At 43.0% G+C, this 21737-nt stretch overlaps 2 protein-coding genes across 6 annotated transcripts; one reads left to right on the top strand and one right to left on the bottom strand.

The window, feature by feature from the left end:
• The first annotated feature begins 991 nt into the window (after positions 1-991).
• On the top strand, positions 992-8791 carry LOC146362563 (uncharacterized). The gene is made up of 3 exons (XM_084919161.1): positions 992-1299; positions 1411-8597; positions 8709-8791. Exon 2 carries the CDS (start codon positions 2161-2163, stop codon positions 8014-8016), a length of 5856 nt encoding a protein of 1951 aa, XP_084775287.1. The 5' UTR covers positions 992-1299; positions 1411-2160; the 3' UTR covers positions 8017-8597; positions 8709-8791.
• A 129-nt stretch (positions 8792-8920) lies between these two features.
• Positions 8921-21143, bottom strand: LOC146362562 (dynein axonemal intermediate chain 2-like). 5 transcript variants are annotated; one of them, XM_084919172.1, is made up of 14 exons: positions 20319-20612; positions 20023-20135; positions 19813-19944; positions 18154-18315; positions 14778-14899; positions 12750-12892; positions 12558-12671; positions 12335-12474; positions 12141-12263; positions 10111-10334; positions 9690-9825; positions 9464-9610; positions 9163-9384; positions 8921-9084 (listed from the first exon to the last, which is right to left on the bottom strand). In XM_084919172.1, exons 4-14 carry the CDS (start codon positions 18268-18270, stop codon positions 9022-9024), a joined length of 1551 nt encoding a protein of 516 aa, XP_084775298.1. In that variant the 5' UTR covers positions 18271-18315; positions 19813-19944; positions 20023-20135; positions 20319-20612; the 3' UTR covers positions 8921-9021. The 5 variants fall into 5 exon arrangements, with proteins under 5 accessions (XP_084775298.1, XP_084775299.1, XP_084775297.1 ...); XM_084919173.1 differs by having other exon boundaries at positions 20023-20068; XM_084919171.1 differs by having other exon boundaries at positions 9172-9384; positions 19813-20135; positions 20319-21143.
• Between the last annotated feature and the right edge of the window lie 594 nt (positions 21144-21737).

The following is a 21737-nucleotide window of genomic DNA, read 5'->3' as shown; positions in this document are numbered from 1 at the left end:
TTTATTCCGAGATTTATGCCCTAATTGTGGATAAACTGGCATGGTTGAGAAAATCTTGGGGGACGCTGCTTAAATGTGAAATAGATATACAGGCACGGGACAAAATCTTGCTCCTTCCATCTAAAATCTGTTTGTAACCGATTTAAAGAACTGCAGTACAAAATTTTGCACAATGTGTATATTTCTCCGTATATTTATAGTAAGTATAATATGGGAACATCTCCAAACTGTCTCAAGTGTAAGGTCAGAGTGGGCACTAGATTCCACTGCTTGTGGGAATGTGCTATTATCCAGTCATTTTGGAAAGAGGTCTGCGCCAATATTAGTATAGCCATTGGTCATCAGGTGACAGAAAACCCATTATTGTGTATATTGGGATATATTCCTGTCTCACTGGTACAACATGAGCATGTAATTCAGTCACTGTTAATGTTGGCCAGGAAAAGCATTATGTTGAGATGGGTGGGGGCTGAGCCTCCCTCCATTTCTCTATGGAAGTCGCTCATCATTGAAGTTATGAATCTGATCAGGCTGGGACACTATATTGATGGGAGCTCCCGAATTTTTGTGGACAAATGGAAGAAACCACTGGAAGCACTGGGAGTAACCTGTAAACTGGATCCTAGTGGACAACAATTATGGACATAATGTTCTAATATTCTAGTGCTGTGTAGTGTTATTATTTTGGATGTGAACCAGTCTTGTATTTGTTGGGGGGAAAAAGTTAAATAAAAGTTAAAAAAAAAAAGAAAAAAAGAAAAAAAAAAAAGAAACAAAGTGCAGTCAGATATAAAAAGACTGAATGTGATAATGATCTGCAAGTTGCGTATAGGATCAGAACTTGTAAACATAACAAGATGATTCTCCACCTGCCAAAGCTGAGACATATCCAAGTCTCAGGGTGTCCACAGCACTGGGTGTGAGATGGTTTTCATGACTACATGTGGACTGTTCTCACTCTGATAAGCTTCAACAGCACCTGTAGCTGACGCTGAAATGTTTGTGTGGGTTGCCATGACAACACCAAAATGCATCTGAGATCGTTATTGTTTTCTATTTGTTTTCTTTATTTGCTACTCATGCTTGTGTACATTTGCAGTAGGAAAAGATAATCTATGAATCCAGTGATATATCCTTCTTATAAGAAATGTTTCTGTTAAAATATTATTGTGAAGTAGTCACTTCCTGTGAGTCGCGGGAACCGGAAGTTGTGCGCGGGAGAGACAAGACAGAACGGTAACACGGCGGACTTTTCGGAATGTACAACTTTTCTACTGCTGGTTTTACAAGGCGTACACGGTAAAAATCATTATGCTGTTATTTGTTTAACACTTGTGCACTTTGTGAAACGAAATAAGTGGCTGAGATGAATATCATATGTGCTATTGATATTATTTTACTTGTTTCTAGTTTTCACGGTGCTCCATGATTGTGAGAGGAATAAAAGAATTGTGGACATCAGTACGAAGCGTGGATTCTTTCGACCAGAGTAGTTACAGTGAAAACGTGTCCCAATCTATCTGGAGGCTTCGGTGTACAAAGCTCTTCTCATTCTGCAGCAAGCTACAGGTCTCGGTTTGCAACGCGCTTCTCCTCCTGCAGCAAGCTACAGGCTTCGGTGTGCAAAGCTCTTCTCATCCTGCAGCAAGCTACAGGTCTCGGTTGCTTCTCATCCTGCAGTGAGCTACAGGCTTCAGTGGACACGTTGCTTTGCATTTTGTGACAACCAATCGGGAGCTGCAGATTCAGCGGACACTCCAAGAAGCGGTTTCAGGCTAAAGCGTGAGTCCTCAGGCTATATTGCGCAGTTATTATGCCTCATGAGTTGATGGATAGAACATGAGCTACAAATTTGCTGTAATGGACAAGGAATTAATAGTGTTCAAATTTCGGACTGTGTAAAAAAAAAAAAAAAAAAAAAAAAAAAAAAAAAAGAGACAATCTGTTGAAGTTCTGGAAATTATTGTTGTTTTCTTACCTATTGTTTGCAAGCTTTATGAAGGTTGAAACTGAAGATTTATTTGCTGTCATACGCAAGAATCTAAGCTAAGGTGCCTTTGTGTTAATTTAATAATTCTCCGCCTATTACATCCATTCCATTCTTGTAATTACCTTAGATATCTTGTCCTCTTCATAAGATACCCCCTTTAAAGTCTGAAAATGTCTAAAGATGGTCATAGTCACCCTGATGTTATGTCAGAAGTACATGATGCAGTTGATTTGGAAGAGGAAAAAAGTGTAGTGTCTGAGAAATCTGAGACAAAAACAAGAAAATCCTCTCGTGAAAGGCGATTAACGCCAAAAATGCAGGAACTGAAAGACCAAGAGTTAACTCAAAAGGAGAATAGGTTCAAAGCAACATATGAGAAATGGAAAAGCAACGTAAGAGACATTCGCACAAGGTTAAAGCAAGTATGCTCTGAGAGTGACATGTATGATATGATGGATGAGGCTGAGAAGCTAGAGTCTGAATTAAAGGAACAGTATGACAGAATTCGACTCCAAACCTCACCAAGTCAAGTAATTCGAAGAAAGATCGATGCATGCTCAGCCGTGACGGCCGACTTGCTGCAGCTGATGAGAGTACGTCTGACTGAAGATGAAGGTGAGTTTGACACGGTGGCAGAAAGATCAAGGTTACGCATGCTACTTGATAATGAATATGCTAGGTCCATATATGGATCCACAGCCTCCAGAGTTACTGCACCCAGTTGTCACAATTCTAACCATCTCTCAGAGTCACCTAGCATTTCAGCTAGGAGGGCGGAAGCGGCTGCTCAGCTGGCTGCAAAGAGAGCCGAAATTGATATGGAAGCTGCCATCGAAGCTCAACGTCAGCAGTTGAGAAAACTTGAAAATCAGAGGGACATTGATGTAATTCAGGCAAAGCTAAATGTCTACACTGAAGAAGAGGGAAGGGATGGGACACGTAGTCCTCCATTCAGCAAAGTGAGTGATGCACACCCCTTTGCTCTCCGCATCCCAGATCAAGAACGGCAGGTTGTGCAAAACGAGACATCATTGGTCCAATCGCTACAAGAGTCATTAGCTCTCACTCGCTTGCCAACTCCAGAACCTTCTGTATTCTCGGGCGATCCTCTGAAGTTTACAGAATGGAGCATAAGCTTCAAAGCCCTCATAGAGAGACGATGCTCTGACCCTGCAGACAGGCTATTCTACCTGCAAAAGTACATAGCAGGTGAGGCAAAATCTTCTCTTGAAGGCAGCTTCTACAGAAAAGATGAAGAAGCCTATCAACAAGCATGGGATAGGTTAAATGCTAGATATGGCCATTCCTTTGTAGTGCAGCGGGCTTTCAGAGAGAAGCTAAATGGGTGGCCGAAGATTGGTGGAAAGGAATATCTCAAGTTAAGAGAGTTCAGTGATTTCCTCCAAACATGTAGTAATGCCATGCCTCACGTAAAGGGCTTACAGGTTCTTAACGACTGTGAGGAGAATCAGAAAATACTAGTTAAGCTTCCTGATTGGGTGACATCTAGATGGAACCGTTATGTCACAGAGCAGCTAGATCGGGGCAACGACTATCCAAGCTTTCATGAGTTTGCTTCCTTTATCTCTAAGGAGTCACGCATAGCATGCAATCCAGTGTCATCCTTACATGCCTTAAGGCACTCTGCAGAGGCACCACCAAGAGAGATGAAGCGTTCAAAAGCAAACACGTTTGCCACAAATGTGAAACCCCCAATTCCATCAAGCTCCACCGCCAAATCTGACCCTGGTGAAATCAAGTTGGGAGATGCAGGGAAACCAAAGAAATGGACCACACCAACACAAAATTCCAATAATGGCCAGTGTATTTGCTGTAGTGAGAACCATTCCATACATAAATGCAAGAGGCTTATGGACATGTCTGTAGAGGATAAGAAAAAATGCATACTTGAAAATAAGTTGTGTTTTGCATGTCTAAGAAAGGGTCACAATTCTAAAGACTGTAGAAACAGGTCCATGTGTGGCATATGCAGAAAGAGTCACCCAACGCCATTGCATGAAGATCGTTCTACAGCAGCATCAACACAAGGCGCAGTCGAAGAAAGTACGTCGTCATTATCATGTTGTGTGAGTGGAGGTGAAGGTGGGAGTACGTCGATGATAGTCCCAGTGTGGATCTCAACACTTAGTGCTCCGGACACTGAAACCCTAGTGTATGCACTATTGGACACTCAAAGCAGTCACACATTTGTTGATCAGGAGGTGTGCGAAAAGCTACAAACAACAATGGAACCAGTGAAACTTAAACTTTCCACCATGATGGGGAGAAACTCAGTCGTGAAGAGTCAAAGAGTATGCAAGCTCAAAGTTAGAGGATTTTCCTCTAATGTTTCCATCAGTTTGCCTCCAGCCTACACAAGGGACTTCATTCCTCTTGACCGCACACATATTCCCACTTGCCAGACAGCCAACAAATGGAAACACCTTGTAGGCATGGCCCAGGAGATACCCCCGTTGATGGACTGTGGTGTTGGATTGTTGATTGGATACGACTGCTCCAGAGCGCTAATTCCAAGAAGGGTCGTCACTGGGGGTGACTATGAGCCTTATGCTATTGAGACGGATCTTGGTTGGAGCATTGTGGGAAGCGCACCACAGCGTGTGCAGGCTAAAGATGTGACTGGTTTTTGCCATCGAGTGTCTGTCAGACAGGTGCCACCCATAACACCATTTGCTGTCATCAAGGCCCTGGAGTCTGATTTTGCAGACACAAAACCTGGTGACAGAAGCATATCTCAAGAAGATATTTGCTTCCTGCAGATCTTGAAAGACAGAATCCAACAAAATAAGGATGGTCACCTGGAGATGCCTCTCCCTTTCAAAGCACATCCGCATCTCCCAGACAACAAAAGACTGGCGTTAGTACGGCTGAAGCATCTAAAGAGGAAGCTGGACAGAGATCCCAAATTCAAAATGGACTACGTGAGATTTATGGAAGGTGTCTTCAAGGATGGAGATGCAGAGAAAGTGGAAAACCAAGCAGAGCTGGGGAAAGTCTGGTATATCCCACATCAAGGAGTTTACCACCCCAGAAAACCAGGCAAAATCAGAGTGGTTTTCGACTGCTCTGCAAGGTATGAAGGCACCTCCTTAAACGACCATCTGCTAACAGGACCTGACCTCACAAATAGCCTAACAGCCGTGCTGTGCCGCTTCCGTAAACTTCCCATCGCAGTCATGTGTGATGTGGAGAAAATGTTCCACAGGTTTCATGTGAACGAGGATGATAGAGACTACCTGCGGTTTCTTTGGTGGGAAAATGGAGACACAAACTCTGAACCCAGAGAGTACCGCATGAAGGTTCACCTGTTTGGAGCATCATCCTCCCCTGGCTGCGCCAATTATGGCATGAAACACCTTGCCAGCCAATGTGAGAAAGAGTACCCCTCCGCAGCTAACTTCATCCAGAAACATTTCTATGTTGACGATGGTCTCATAAGTGTAGAGTCGGTGGGTAAGGCAATTGAACTGGTCAAAGAAGCCCAAGCCGTGTGTGCCAAAGGAAAGCTGCACCTTCACAAATTTCTCTCCAACAGCCGAGAGGTCCTTGACTCTGTTGATGTTGCAGAGCGTGCTACGGAGGTAAAGAATGTTGATCTTAATCACGATGATTTACCAGTTCAAAGAGTGCTAGGTATAAGGTGGAACATTGAAAATGATAGCTTCTCTTTCAAGGTGTCACTTGAGGAGAAACCAGCAACGCGTCGAGGGATTCTCTCAATTGTGGCCTCCTTGTATGACCCTTTGGGGTTTCTAGCCCCAGTCATTCTTGAAGGGAAAAGAGTGCTGCAAGAGATGTGTCAGAGAGGCACAGGGTGGGATGAACCACTACCCAAAGGCTTGAAGTTAAGGTGGGAGACTTGGATGAAGGATTTGGAGAACCTGGAAAGAATTGAAATTCAAAGATGCTTCATACCTGACAGCCTTGGTGAGATCCAGAGAGCCGAGCTTCATCATTTCTCTGATGCAAGCAGTCAAGGGTATGGCCAGTGCTCTTACATCAGAGTGGTAAGCAGAGAAAGGGTATGCTGCTCCTTGGTCATGGGCAAGGCGAGGGTTGCACCAACCAAAATAGTTACCATACCGAGACTTGAGTTAACTGCAGCAGTAACCTCGGCATCTGTGAGCAGCATGTTAAGGGAGGAGCTAGAACTCAAGATTGATGACGAATATTTTTGGACAGACTCAAAGGTCGTGCTTGGTTACATCAATAATGAAGCAAGAAGGTTCCATGTGTTCGTGGCAAACCGCGTGCAGAGAATTCGAGAAACCACCGATGCACGGAAATGGTATTATGTTGACACAGGAGAAAACCCTGCTGATCATGCCTCGAGAGGCCTCAAAGTAGCTGACCTCATCAAGTCAAATTGGTTCTCTGGTCCCAGCTTTCTATGGGAAAGAGAGATAGCCACAAAACAGGCTACTTCAGATTTGCTGGTGGGAGACCCAGAGGTGAGGACTACTCAGGCGTTGAAGGTTGATGTAGCAAGGCAGTTTGACATCCAGAAGCATCTGCTGCGGTTCTCAAGATGGACTACAGCTGTCAACGTCATTGCTCGTATCCAGCGGCTGGCAAAGAGGATCAGGACCGCTGAGCCTTTAAACGTGGAAGAGAGAAAGCAAGCTGCACAGACTCTCGTCAAGCTTGCACAACAAGATGCTTTTCAAGAGGAGTTAAACACACTCAGCCAGAAACTAGGAAGGCTGCCTTGCAACCACCAACTCTTTCAGCTTGACCCATTCCTCCAAGATGGCATAATGAGAGTGGGAGGAAGACTGAGGAAGGCATCTGTGCCTCTCGAGATAAGACACCCAGTGATCCTTCCTAAAGATGGTGCTGTTACAAATCTCATCATTGCACACCATCATACCAAGATACAACACCAAGGCAGAGGACAAACCCTCAATGCACTGAGAGCCAATGGTTACTGGATTGCTGGTGGAAGTAAGGCTGTAGCCCAATACATCAGGCAGTGCGTACAGTGCAGGAGAGCCCGCACGCCACCAGAGGAGCAACGGATGGCAGATCTACCTAGTGACCGTGTTGATCCCACACCACCATTCACTTATTGTGGTATGGACTGCTTTGGTCCTTTTCACACCAAACAAGGTCGCAAAGATCAAAAACGGTACGGCCTCCTCTTCACATGTTTTTGCTCAAGGGCAGTGCATATAGAGATGTTGGAGGATTTGACGACTGACGCGTTCATCAATGCTTTGCGCTGCTTCATTGCCCTTCGTGGAGCTGTTAGGCACATTAGGTCCGATCAGGGAACTAACTTTATGGGGGCAAGAAACGAGATGGCAAAGGCTCTGAAAGAACTTGATAAGGAAAGAGTGACTGCATACCTAGCAGAAAATCAGTGCGACTTCCAGATGAGTACGCCCCACTCTAGTCATGCTGGAGGCGCATGGGAGCGTCAAATCCGGACAGTGAGAAGTGTACTGAGCATGGTCCTTGCCTGCAGTGTGGGAAGGTTGGATGATGCTTCATTAAGGACATTCCTTTATGAAGCTATGAGCATCGTGAATAACCGCCCACTCACTGTTGATAACATCAACGACCCCAAGAGCTTGGAGCCACTCACACCGAACCACTTGATCACCATGAAATCCTCAGTCCCACTTCCACCTCCAGGTAAATTTGTCAAGGAGGACCTGTATGCTAAGAAACGGTGGAGAAGGGTTCAGTATCTGACTGAGCAATTTTGGCACAGATGGAGAAAGGAATACCTGGCCAATATTGCTCTGAGACAGCGATGGCATACACCAAGACGTAATGTGGAGGTGGGTGACCTTGTGATTCTCAAAGAGGAAGATGTTCCTCGCAATAAATGGAAACTCGCTAGGGTTGTGGAAGCACATGAGGATGATGATGGACTTGTACGGAAGGTGACAATCCAGATTGGTGATCGGAAGTTAGGAAAGGGAGGCGAACGCCTCGTCCAACCCTCCATCATTCAGAGACCCATTCAGAAATTAGTGGTCCTGGTGAAAAACAGCTAAAATTGGGAAAATGTCATTCATTGATCAGATTTCCCTTCTAAAATAGAAGTTGTCATTATGCTGTACTTCATGCACATGTTATGGAGATGTAAAATCTACTGTTCATATTGTTGAATTCATTTGTTGAGAAAAGAATATTGTTTATGTCAATGCAAGAATGTTTAAAACAACAACATGGTGTTTGGGAATTACCATTGATTTAATGAGCAATGCAAGTGTATTTACGTTCACAATTGTAATAATCAAAGGTAATTGGTGGGAGTGTAGCTGACGCTGAAATGTTTGTGTGGGTTGCCATGACAACACCAAAATGCATCTGAGATCGTTATTGTTTTCTATTTGTTTTCTTTATTTGCTACTCATGCTTGTGTACATTTGCAGTAGGAAAAGATAATCTATGAATCCAGTGATATATCCTTCTTATAAGAAATGTTTCTGTTAAAATATTATTGTGAAGTAGTCACTTCCTGTGAGTCGCGGGAACCGGAAGTTGTGCGCGGGAGAGACAAGACAGAACGGTAACACGGCGGACTTTTCGGAATGTACAACTTTTCTACTGCTGGTTTTACAAGGCGTACACGGTAAAAATCATTATGCTGTTATTTGTTTAACACTTGTGCACTTTGTGAAACGAAATAAGTGGCTGAGATGAATATCATATGTGCTATTGATATTATTTTACTTGTTTCTAGTTTTCACGGTGCTCCATGATTGTGAGAGGAATAAAAGAATTGTGGACATCAGTACGAAGCGTGGATTCTTTCGACCAGAGTAGTTACAGCACCACTAAGTTAATTATTTAAAATCTGAGACTTCATTTCATGGAAATTTAGACACCCCATTAACACAGAAGACAGACAAAATATTATCAATACTGGTATAAAACAGTCCAACACACACAAAGTGCTCATTAAACAGATCACCATTTACTGAACTAAAATGTAAAACGGTGACAGAATCTGCTTGAAAACAGCTGCTAACTTTAAAAAAGAAACGTGTTTTCCTTCATTCTGATGTTCCTCTTTGTTCTTCATCTTTCACATCTTTCTCTTCACAGATATCTTTTTCCTGGAAAATAAATGACCAAAAAGCAGTCAGAACAGAGTTAAAGGAACCAAATGAAAAACTCTTCTTCTTCCTCCTAACCTTCATCACCTCGTCCTTCTTCTCCCTCCTCTTCACCTCTGCCTCCACCAGGCTGTAGAAATCACTTTCAGCTCTGGCAATCAGTTGCTTGGGGTCCTCCTCTCCCTCCTCACGGCCCGCCTCCTCTTCTCTGCTCTGCTCCGAGCGACTCCTCTCCTTTAGACGGACCTCCCTCTGCCGTGCCTCCAGGATCTTCTCGCGTTTAGACTCCCGCTCAAACATCTGTAGAAGTGTTGAGAAACACAGCTGCTCATCACGCAGTCAGAAGACCTCAGCTCAGTTTGTCATTGTGTCTCCTTACAGCAGCCAGCAGACTCTTTTCATTCTTCTGCAGGTTCGACAGCCCAGAGCAGATCTCCAGCAGCGTGGCCTCACCCAGCTGAGAGCCACAGGCCACCAAGCGCCCGTTGTCCTGAACACTGAGGCTGTACAGAGATTTGTCACACACCTGGAGCCCAAAACACACATTAACATCAGAAACAGCAAGAAACGGCAACATCAGCCAGCTGTAGGACACGTCGGAGCACCTTCAGACTCAGCGTGGGGTCGCTCTGTTTGAACAGGATGTCCCACACATCCAGCACGCCATCCATCTTCACTGTGAAGAAGACAGAGGGTCTGACTGGACTCCAGCAGGCATCTGTCAGGTACGACATCTGATACCTGTGTATCAAAGAGACAAAGAGAAAGATATAGCTGAGTCTGAGCAGGATGACCATCTGGAAGGAAGACCTGGAGGTCATAAGAAAAGATCAAAGAGCAATAATGCATCAATGTTGCATTAATGCTTTGTTGCATATTATTTTGTGAAACTTTATGGCATCATTGTGACATCCAAGTGACGAAACATTTCTCCCACTGAAAACTCTACGTCCAGATGAACAGAATCAACTTTTGGGGAAGTTTGTTTTGAGTTATTATCAGAGGTTTGCAATCACTGATTCCTACTTGGTACACATGATGGATGACTCTTTGATGTCCTCAGACCAAATGCGAGCAGTCCAGTCCCCGACAGTGAGGAAGTTTTTGGGGAAGAAAGGGTTTCTCTGCAGGGCGTAGATGGGTCCGTGGTGGCTGTCGTATGTACAGACAATCTTCTCAGCTGGGGTCTTCGCCTTCCTGTTACAGGAGATGACCAGGCCCTGCTCCGTCCCCACCATGAACTTAGTTGGCTGCAGAGACATCAATGACAGAGACTGAAACACCTAAAACTGGTGAAGCCATGATCCTGGGAGGCTCACTTTAGGACAAAACATTGTGAGACAACAATGAGCCTCTAGGAACATGCTATACACTGTCTTAAAGAAGCAGCTCTCGCAACTCCACAGACAACTCTTTATTGCTCTGGGCAACTATTTGGGCATTATTGAAATGAACTTTTATTTAAATGGTCACCAGGACATAAAACCTGCATGTTTGAAGTCACCAGGCAAATATGGTTTTAAAAATTCTGAAAAGTTTGCCTACTATTCTTCTTCGAGCTGCACCCTTAGGGGTCTCCACGGCAGGTCACCTGCCTCCATCTCCTCCTATCCCAGCATCCTTGTCTGTCACACCAACCCTGAGCATGTTCTCAATCACTACATCCATGAACCTCCTCTGAGGTCTTTCTATTTTCCTCCTGCCTGGCAGCTCCATCTTCTTCATCCTTTGTCCAGATTTTTCACTCTCCCTCCTCTGCACATGTTCAAACCAGCCTATCTGACGCTGAGCTGTCCATCACAGTTCCTCTTTCAGGAGCTTATCATCTACTTTCTCAAAGTAATTATTTAAAGAGATTTTAGTATTGGGAGTTATACTTCCACCACCATGTTTCCTGCAGCAGAAATGCCACGTAGATTTCCTGGAGTGTCTCTGTGCCATAATGTATCCAACACTATACAGCAGGTTGGTTAAAATCAAATGTTGTGAATTAGCTCCATAGAAATAAAGCTGAATTGAACTGAGCTAATAAAAGTATGACAGCACAGTGCTACAAAACATTTTCCTACAGTAGCAGATTCTACTAAAGATTTCTTAACTGAGCAATTAAAAATAATGATTTGGAATATCTCTGAGTCTGAGTTGAAGAAAAATTAAACCATGTTGGCCCACAATCTTCAAGGAAAGTGCCTTAAGGCAACAGTTGTTGTGATTTGGCTCTATATAATTGAAACTGAATTGCAAGTTTATCTATATTGGCAGTTCATGACTGAACAAAGAAAATCCTGTAAGAAACCCATCTACTGCAGACCTGTAGATTTGGTTAGGTACCAATCCTCACATGCATAGTTTCCAAACAAACAGACAGCAGATGAACATAACACACCACACTGAAGCTCCACACAGCATCATGTAGGATATCAAAGCTGTGGTTTGTTCTACAGAGTGATGCTGCTGAACCCAAGCTGTTTCTACTGCCTGTTCTTCTGTACTCTGGGATTTTGTCCAGAATAAGAAAGTGAAACTGACTATACAAAAGGAGTGAGTGTTCAGGTAAACTTGATCCACCTCACTGCTGTAAACTGTCTGCTGTACAGCCATTCTGGCTTCAGCTGTTTTTACTCATGACTTTAGTCTGCTTCGAAGTTCAACTTTGAATCAGTAACTATCTACAGAGTGAACACATCCCACTGTCCAACCCTGAATGGATGCAACTATCTATGTATCAGAACATTTTCTATAATCAGCGAACAGATCTTCCTCTTTGTTTAAATGATAATAGGATTCCTCACATCATTTTAAATGTTATCATGGTGCAGGAAGTGGAGTGATCCGAACTGGATGTAACTAGGATCACCCTACACATAGCTCCATCACTGAAACCAAACTACCAGAATGAAGATATCCAGTGTGAAAGGCAGCAGGCAGCAGTGGGGATACTCACAAGTCCACTGTTGGAGCTTACCAAACAGAACCAAATGCATTCAGTAAGAATGATGAAGTTTAGCCACATTCATAGAGAACTGTTAAATACTTAAAACGGAAACAGCTCTCACCATGGTGGGCTCAAACTCCAGAGATGTAGCCCCTAAAGCTTGGTCCAGGTTCCCCTCCCGGCTTGGGTCCAGGACTAGACACTCTGTGGGCTCAGCTAGCTTGCGGACATCCCACCATAAAACCTGACAGACAGACAGATAAAGGGTTATTTTAAAGGGTTTCAAAGGGTTTGCCAAACCATCTATCAGTCTACCTGTCCATCGGTGGAGGCAGAGAAGGCATCGGTTCCAGTCTTGGACTGCAGCCATATGATCTTGTACACTGGGTCTCTGTGGCTGTGCTCCAAAGAAGAAAACTCCACTGGCTGATTCCCTTTCCGGGTATCCCAGAACGCTAAACAAAACACACGTGTAGGTAAATAAACCTGGTAACAGAGAGAAGCTCACCTCTCTGACTATGTGTAGACCTGAACCCACCAATCTGTCCGTTATAGCTTCCCCCCACCAGAGTGTGGGAGTCTTTGGGGTTGTAGTCCAGACAGACAAGTGGAGACGCTGGCTTCAGCATCATCTCTGGCCTGTTCGGGTTTTCTGAAACAGAAAACATTGTGCAGTGAACATATTGATCCTGATGTGGTGTTAAGTCAATTTGTGGCCTCTCTGACCCACCAATGTCCCAGATGTAGGAGTCTAGGCTTATGTCTTTGGATGATTTCTGGAACTCAAGGCATGAGTAGGCGACCGCAAGCTTCCTGCCCCCATCAGGTTGCCAGGACAGGCTGGTGACAGTACGTTTGATCTCATTAGGATCTCTGAGGACACAGAAAGTACAACAATTACCAACCGGACTGCTGATTGGCCAAGGATCAGACAAGGTGTGTGTGGGTTATAGGCCTAGCATGACATGCTGTGATTTTGACCCAGTGCATGTTTTTGATCTCTCTCCTGCCTTTGTGTGCAGCTGTTTGTCCTCTGTATTTAGGCTGGGACAGCAGAGCTCATCATCATCATCATCATCATCGTTTATTTATATAGCACTTTAAAAAACACACAAGGCTGAACAATAGAAACATAATAGATACCAGATTCACGTGACCATCAAAGGTAAGTGAAGAGTCGATTTTTAACCCAAGATTGGTAATTGAGCTTTTCAGGTGAGGGGTCAGAGCAGCAAGGTCAACATCAGGGATATCAGAGGAACGATTCGGGCCAAACAGAATTGCTTCCGTTTTACGTTCATTAAAATTTAAAAAGTTTTGAGCCATCCATAACTTAACATCACGAAGGCAATCAAGCAGGAGTCTAATTGGGGAGCTATCAGAATGACTGAAAGGAAAATAAAGCTGGCAATCATCAGCATATAGATGAAATGAAACTTTGTGTTTACGAAAGCTCCTGTGTTAGCGTCCCTTTGCAGTGTGGTGGCTGTATATGTTTTGATGATTTACTCATGCTCTGTGGAGAGGAGTGTATTTGCTTTCATTTAACATTTTTGACATTTGTTTAGCAATTATCTTCTAGGTTTTGTCTTATTTCTTTTTTAGTTAAGATTCATTTTGTTTTCAGCTACTTCCCCAGATACCCCGGACACTGCAAGATGGCACATCAGGAGGGATATTATGTACCTTATGTCAACCCAGTGATTTATAACTGAGGACATAATAAGAGAAATAGCAAAGTTAATGACAGTCATAATTTTTATGAAAATCATAAAATTATGACATCTGATCACTCAGTAATAATCAATTATGATATGCCCAAAAATCTGATCATGAAAATATGGCGATGGAAAAGGCTGATGAATAGGATGTTTGAGATAGAAATTAAAGTTCCGGAATAATATTTCATAATGGTGGGCTGTTGTCATTTTAAACAAAAAGGTTTAGCTTTTGACAAAACAGGGCCACCTATTTAGACAACAGTTTATTGGGGGGCTGTGTGTGTGTGTTATATCACAATAAAAAGGGCATTTTTGGAACAATAGAGAGCTCTGAGGAAGGGGGGAGCTGGAGGCTGCATGCTCCGCTGAAAGCATTGTTTTATTTGTGTTTGGAAAATCAGAATCAAAGTCAGACTTACACACGCTCCACCACAACACGAGGTGATTGTATTGGATCAAGGACCCCCCAAGAGAGTCAGGTGTGTCTTCACACATCAGCCAGTGTGGGCAAAGATTAAATTCTCTCTGACTCACGGTGCCAACCCCGAGCTGGGGCTCTTCCCTGCTCCACCAATAAAGCCATTTAAAATAGAGGTGGCCCAACCCTTTACCAATGACTTTGATTATGATTTTCCTTTTTTGAATTAAACAAACACAAATAAATCAGAATCAGAGAGACTTTATTTATCCCCAAGGGGCAATTAACATACAACAGAGCAGCATGACGTTGAAAATAAGGACACACACACACACACACACACACACACACACACACACACACACACCTGAACAGGTGGCCCACCATTATGAATTATTATTCCATCATTTTAATTTCTATTTCAAACATCCTATTCACCAGCCTATTCCATCACCGTATTTTCACGAGTTTTGGGCATGTGATTATTGATTGTTACCGAGTTATGAAATATTATAATTTTATGATTTTCATAAAAAAATATGACTGTCATTAATTTTTATTACTTCTCTTATTGGAATCAGTCACTAGAGTGAAAATGTAACCCTTGTGTCAGCCATACCTGAAGATATTGACGGTCTTGGCTGATGGTGGCTCCTGAATTTCCTCCACCACCTCCTCATCCTCGAAACACTCCTGATAGATGTCCACAGCATTGTTCTGTCTGATGCAGTGCTCCATGACCTGGACAACATGATACCATTAGAATGAGATCATAGAATGAGCCAGAAACACTCACTGATCGGTTTATTGGTTTGTCACTATCATCATACACAGACATTCAACTAATCAAATCCCAAATGTCACAGTCTGTTATGTACTCTTCTGCTGTGCAAGGCAAAATCCAGGGGTGAGGCTGTGGGTTCAAGGGACAGTTCTGGGGAAGACTGGCCAGCATGGCTGACAGTCATTTTCTAATCATGCCCCACCTACTTCAGTAGCAAGCTGGGACCAGGGGACGATAGCTGCGAACCTCCTTGTACTGCAACAATTTGTGAAGGGGCTCCCGGCAGGAACAGCGGAGTGGGTCCACTGATATCGGTGCGTGGGCCTCAAACTTTCTATAACACTGGCCAAAGACCAGTGGAAATTAAACAAAGGGGCAAAATATATACACTAAAGGCTGCGAATGGCTTCTGCGTAAGGCACACCTTGATTTTGGGAACACATTGGTGCATGATGTCTGTGCTGCGCTCAGTGGTGACACGAGGTCATCCAACACTGACCATTGGAAGGAGGAAACAACTGGGCCTTTACTGATTTTGCCGGTTCCTGTAATTTGCTCCATAGAAGAATTTTCACCAGAGAAGTCCCATGACGATACTCTACGCTCAGATTTTGACCAAGTGATAAAAATTAATGGTGCGTCCTGACAAAGCACTAACATTTTATTTTGTGATTATCAGGGATAGATTATACCAACTGAATTGTAAGGCTTGCGCAGAGCAAGCACACTCCCAGTTGATGGTGCCAAAAAGCTGGTGGGAAATTATTTTCCCACTACTGTATAGTTCTGTGTAAATAATCATTCTGTACATACGATAATTTTTAATCCTACAACTGTTTATAACCTGCATAGTTCACATTTCTGTATAACTGTATATCTCAGATTTCTGTATAGTTTTTTTTCATATTTATATCCTGTTCATAGCCTGTACATAGTTTGTACTCACTACAGCCTGTACATACTTATAGTTATAGAATATTCATAACATACTTCATACCGTGTACATTATAACATACCATAATAGACCCATTTCTGTAATATACTTACATATCTATATTATTGCTAATATATATTGTAATATATCTATATTATGGCTAAAGCACTTCTGGATGGATGCAAACTGCATTTCGTTGCCCTGTACCTGTGACATGTGCAATGACAATAAAGTTGAATTCTATTCTATTTTCCAGGTGGCTCATTACTAGACTTGTAGTCAAGACCGCCTAAACCAAGACCAAGACCACAGGGTATCGAGACCAAGACAAGACCAAGACAGACCGAGTCAAGACGAAGACAAAGTCGAGACGAGACTGAGACAAAAAAAAAAGTCTTTAAACTGCAGCCAGATGCTGCTTCGTTTACGGGTGTCAGGCATATTTATGTGTTTTTGCGATGCACTCGCACAGTCCTCCTCACCACTGTCTACTGTCTCACTCACTTACTGAGAGGACAGACGCACGCTCCACTTGACTGTCGCGTCTCTCACCCTCTCTGCAAAGCACTCTCTAAGCACAGCTCTTAGAGCTGATGCTTTTGCGCATGACACATTATCGAACGTTACGTTGTGTGTCATGGATACTGTTGACTCCAAATCTCCCGACCACTATGTCGATCTGAGACAGCAAGACCGAGAGAGCGAGACCAAGACAAGACCGAGGGATCCGAGACCAAGACAAGACCAAGACCACGTAAAAGTGGTCTCTAGACATCCAACTCTACTCATTACAAACCAATGACTGGTTACATGGGATATGAAAAAAAACTTCCTGCCCGGAATATCTGCTGGTAAACCAGCCAGCCATTCTGAGAGCATCTTTGCACCTTACCATTAATGAAGGTTTCATTTGAGCACATTGGCATGGACCCCGTCAAACCATTTCAGTAGAGTTCATGTGGGTATTGCTTTGTATTAGTTCTGGTGGATTATGCAATGCAATATCCCAAAGCACTGACTATTTCTGCAAGAGTGTGGCGCAAGCGCTGTTTCAGACTCATCTCCTGAGACAGCATCCCGAAAGACATACAAGGGCACTTTGTCCATGTCTCACACAATAAAAAAAAAAAAAACCCTGTACGAATTAGTTTACGAAAAAGACTTATTTGAAAGTTTAATCACAAGGATGAAAGCAATTGGGATCCCAGGTTAGACCATCTGTTGTTCAGATTGTACAGACTGCCCCAGGGCTCCACAGGATTTTCTCCCTTTGAGTTGCTGTTTGACAGGAAGTCCCAGGAAGTGTTGGACCTAATTAAGGAAAACTGGGAAGAAGGTCCATGCCCAGGAAAAAATTAAATTCAATATGTTCTAGACCCAGGGACGGTTCTAGGGGTAGGGCCACAGAGGCACTGGCCCAAGCTGAAATTTGATTGGCCCCCTGAAGTGCCCCTTTCCTGTCACTAATCTGTCCTTTGGACAAAAACGACAATCACATTACAGGTAGATATAAATCCAAGTCCAAACACCAGTGGCGCTCATAAGCCAAATAGGAATTTCCAGCAATGTTTAGAAGGAGAAGAAAATTTGAACAATCCGGTGGGAAAAGTTTTTCAACCGACAACTGATTTGAGTGTATGTTGAGGAGTTTGTTGGTAAGCGCAGATCAGTCCGTGCATGATTTCTTTGCTCTGCCTAACAAAAAGTCTGTGCCTATGCGAATATATCGCCTATCAGCAGTTACTGGACTGATGATAGTTGGATTATTTTTACATATCGCCCAACCTGTGTAACTGAACAGGAAAAAGTTAAAGGCGGGACAACAAGTCTCATTGATTAAAAATTTAATTACATTATTAGGCATTATTACATTATTAGAATATAAAAATTGTTAAACAAAAATGAATAAACAACAAACAATAAAGTGTTTTAAACACAACAATAACTTAATTTTATACAATTATTTAATTTGAGTTTTGCTTTAGAGTTTAAAGGTTTTTCATCGAAATGCATTTACCACTTGAGTAATAATTCCAACAAAAGGTTTCTACTTTTATCTGTTTGTTACTGTGGGCTACACAACATCCATAAACAACATGCATCCATTCAATATCGATCCAGCCAACCAACATGCATTAACCTAAACATCCATAAAGCCAGCAACTGGCCCGCCAACTTTCATTTACCCAACCAACATGCATCAACCCAAACATCCATCCAACCAACGTGCATAATAGTAAGACTGCGGTAGACTGCTGTGATTCATTTGAAACTTACGCTGCCCAGCTGCAGAACACTGTTGACGAAGCCCTCGTCCTTTTCCACCTTCTTTCTTACACGGATCGTTTGTTCCATCTCAGCAGGATTGATGTCTTTGGGCCATCCCCCCTCCATGTGGTTTATTCCACAGCTTGCGGTCTCAAAGCGCTCTGTGTTCACCTGAAAACAACAAGTAACACCTGAGCTTCACACAGACAGGTAATTCACATGGTGTACTGTTGCCCAGTAGGTAAAGGAGGTCACTAATCAGAAGATTGGTTGTTCAATCCCAGGCTACTCCAGGCTGCATCTCTTGGACAAGATACTTAACCCTGAATTGCTTTCTGATGTATTCATTGCATGTGAACATCTTTAGATGTTAGATAAAAAAAAAAGGTGCTTTTATGAATCGGTGAATGAGACATATTGCGTATATAAGAACCAGTCCATTTACTGTGTATATAATTTCAACCCATCTGGCAATCTAGTTCCAAGATGTGTGTAGGTGATCAGTTACTGCAGACTCACACTCGTAACACTCATTTTAGTTATTCTCAAGAGTGGTTGGAGCACTCTAACTGTTCCATGATAGCCCAATACTAACAAGATAACTCTAGACTATTCACATTTCTCTGTGTAAAGAAGACAGTGTCCACAATTAATAAATCATTTCTAAAACTCATCAATAGCCTGAGATGTTTTCAGAAAAATAGAACATCTCCATTTTTACAACCTACAAAGAAACACTGCAGTAGAAAATGAGAGAAAACCATCAGCATTGTGCTCACAGTCTATGATGGGGCAGGAAATTAATTCTCCCAAGGGGCCACATAACAAACTGGGACTGGGAAGTTCTGACAGATCACGGTAACATATTGTGGTCTTGTACCTCTATTCAAACTTTTTGGAATGAAGTAATAAGTGACTTTTTTAAAGTTTTGTTTCCTGCTGCTGCTCGTGCGCTGGTAAAAAAAGAAACAACCAAAGGCCCACCTCAGTGCATGCTTGTTGCTTATAGAAAACAACCCTACAGTTCGTCCTGGCTGTCATACAAAGACAAACAACAAAAACAAAACAAAAAATTAAGCAACATTTTAACAAATAGCTCCAACCCCCCCTCAAATGCACTTGATAAAAGTGAAGAAAAACATATCTTCACTAATATTATAGTGGTTTTTCTATGTCACTCCTCCAGTCCTACTCCTGTCAAAGTGCCCTTGGGCAAGATTCTGAACCCTGAGTCGATGCATCGATGGAGAGTGAGTGTGTAAGTTAATTGATCATGCCCTTTATTTAATGTGCATGAATAGCTATAAAGTAGTGCTTAGGTTTAGATGAACATGCTGCATGAATGCGTGACTGCGAGGCAGACACTTGTAGCAGGAAGCGCTCTGAATGTTCAAACTGAGTAGAAGGAATGCCAGTCCACTTGACATGGATAATAAAGTACTGGAGGAGTTCAAAGCTCTGACCTGCTGTACAGCACCAGTAGTCAAAAGCACAGCTCCCTCTGAAATCAACTTTTTTATTATTAAAGTATATTTATTAAACTTTAAGTGTTACGGCTTCGCTTGGAAATCAAACGCACACTTGAGACAGTAGGTAAAAATGAGCTAAAGCTGGTTTCCACGCGTGTGGCTGCAGGTCATGTGTCGCTGGGATGAGGGTGAGGCTCACCTGGTGCTCTGACGTCTCCCAACATGCCTGCACCGCCTGGTCCCGGGGGCTCTTCTGGATGAAGCTGAGGGTCAGGCTCGGGTCCGGGGGGAGATCCAGCAGCAGCTCAGCAGGCCGATCTGAAAACAGACACTGACGGCCGAACTCGCTGCGGAGCTTCGAGTAAACATGAACGATCTCCATACTGCCGCTAAAACACCGAGAACTCACCGAAGAGCCAGCTCAAATCGTCCGTTACAGTAATCTCAACTTGGGTCTGTAAACCGGAAACAAACTCGGTTCAGTTTGTTGTTTCCTAGCAACGCTGTGAAAAAGACAGCATCCTAGCAACAAGGACAGGGGTGGGAATTATACAGTATACATAAGTGCAAATATTTCGTTACTGTACTTAAGTAGAATTTTAAAAATATCTGTAATTTAATTGAGTATTGAAGGTTTTTTTCTGAATACTTTTTACTTTTATTCCATATATTTTTAAGCAAATATCTGTACTTTCTGCTCCTTACATTTTCAATAAAGCCTCTTTTGGTCTAACGCAGGGGTGTCCAACTCCAGGCCTCAAGGGCCAGTGTCCTGCAGGTCAACACACCTGAATCAAATGATTAGTTCATTACAGGCCTCTGGAGAACTTCAAAACATGGTGAGGAGGCGATTTAGCCAGTAATTCAGCTGTGTTGGATCCAGGACACGTCTAAAACCTGCACGAAACCGGCCCTCGAGGCCTGGAGTTGGACGCACGATCTGATATCGTCGTGTTGGTGTTGTTTCCAGATCAACATAGTAAATGTTGTTCCAGGATCAACATTGCATGTGACTAATCAGAATGTTGTGACGTCATACTTTTGCGACTTCGGGAAAAACCGCCGTAAAACAAAAAACTGTACTTAAGCTGCGAGAAACCGCCTCTGTCTGCCGATCAACGGACCCTGACCCTGACATAAACGCTAAGCAGAATTGATATTGTCCTTGCAACATTGGAATTTCATAAATGCACGAATGGCTTGGCGTGCCAAAGAATAACGTCACAACAATGTGGTTGTTCCAGGATCAACCACATTGTTGTGACGATATCAGATCATCCGAGTTGCACACCCCTGGTCTAATGCATTTCGGAGGAGTTATTAATTCATGTCACTGTGAGCCTCCAAGCATCAAACAGATTTGAGCCTAAAAAGTAACACATGAAAGCCAATCCTCTTTGTTTATTCATCACCAGGGGGTGCTGCATAAAGAGAGGCGACTTCTGCCAAAGTCAGGGTTAGTCGTGGTTAGATGGCTTTGTAAAGTACAGGCAGACAGAGTAAAGCTAGTCAGTGATGGTAAGAAACATGACAATTGCCTGTTTGTGGCTCAGCAGAAAATAACACAAATTTCATTGAATGCTGAGGATACTGACATTTTATTTATCTTTCTGAGAGTGGAGTTGGGCTGTTCTTCTTCAGGCCCAAAGGAGCTACACATATCTTACTTTGCATGTGTGTCCTGGCCAAATCTAAACCTGAAGGTAAAAACTACCAGAGTTCCAGGATACAACATAGCTTTATTGCTGAAAAGCAATTGTAAGTTACAACAGAAATAAACATGCCATTCAGTAACAACCCCTCACCCCATCTGGTTGCAGCAGATAGCTGCCCCTCCCTGAGCCTCGCTGAGTCGCCATCCTATCTATCCACAGAGCACCAAACTCCTATAGCTGGTGGACCCACAGAAGGGCAGCTGATGTACTGGTTTCAGACCTGAGCTGCCTTCAGTCATTATTATTCATTAACTTAAAAACCATGATCCATTAGCTAAAGTTTATAAATGAAGTTTCTCTTTGAAAAACAATCAAATATATACTAGAAACAAAGAGTTGAGGGTGACGTGACATTCTGTGGAGGGTCTTATGTTCAGCCCAGTGTGTGTGTGTTTTTTTGTTTGTTTTT

Source organism: Perissodus microlepis, chromosome 22 (genome assembly GCF_051167445.1).
Source record: "Perissodus microlepis isolate ML-2025 ecotype Zambia chromosome 22, ASM5116744v1, whole genome shotgun sequence".
Taxonomy (NCBI): domain Eukaryota; kingdom Metazoa; phylum Chordata; class Actinopteri; order Cichliformes; family Cichlidae; genus Perissodus; species Perissodus microlepis.
This window is presented reverse-complemented; position numbering and strand designations above follow the sequence as displayed.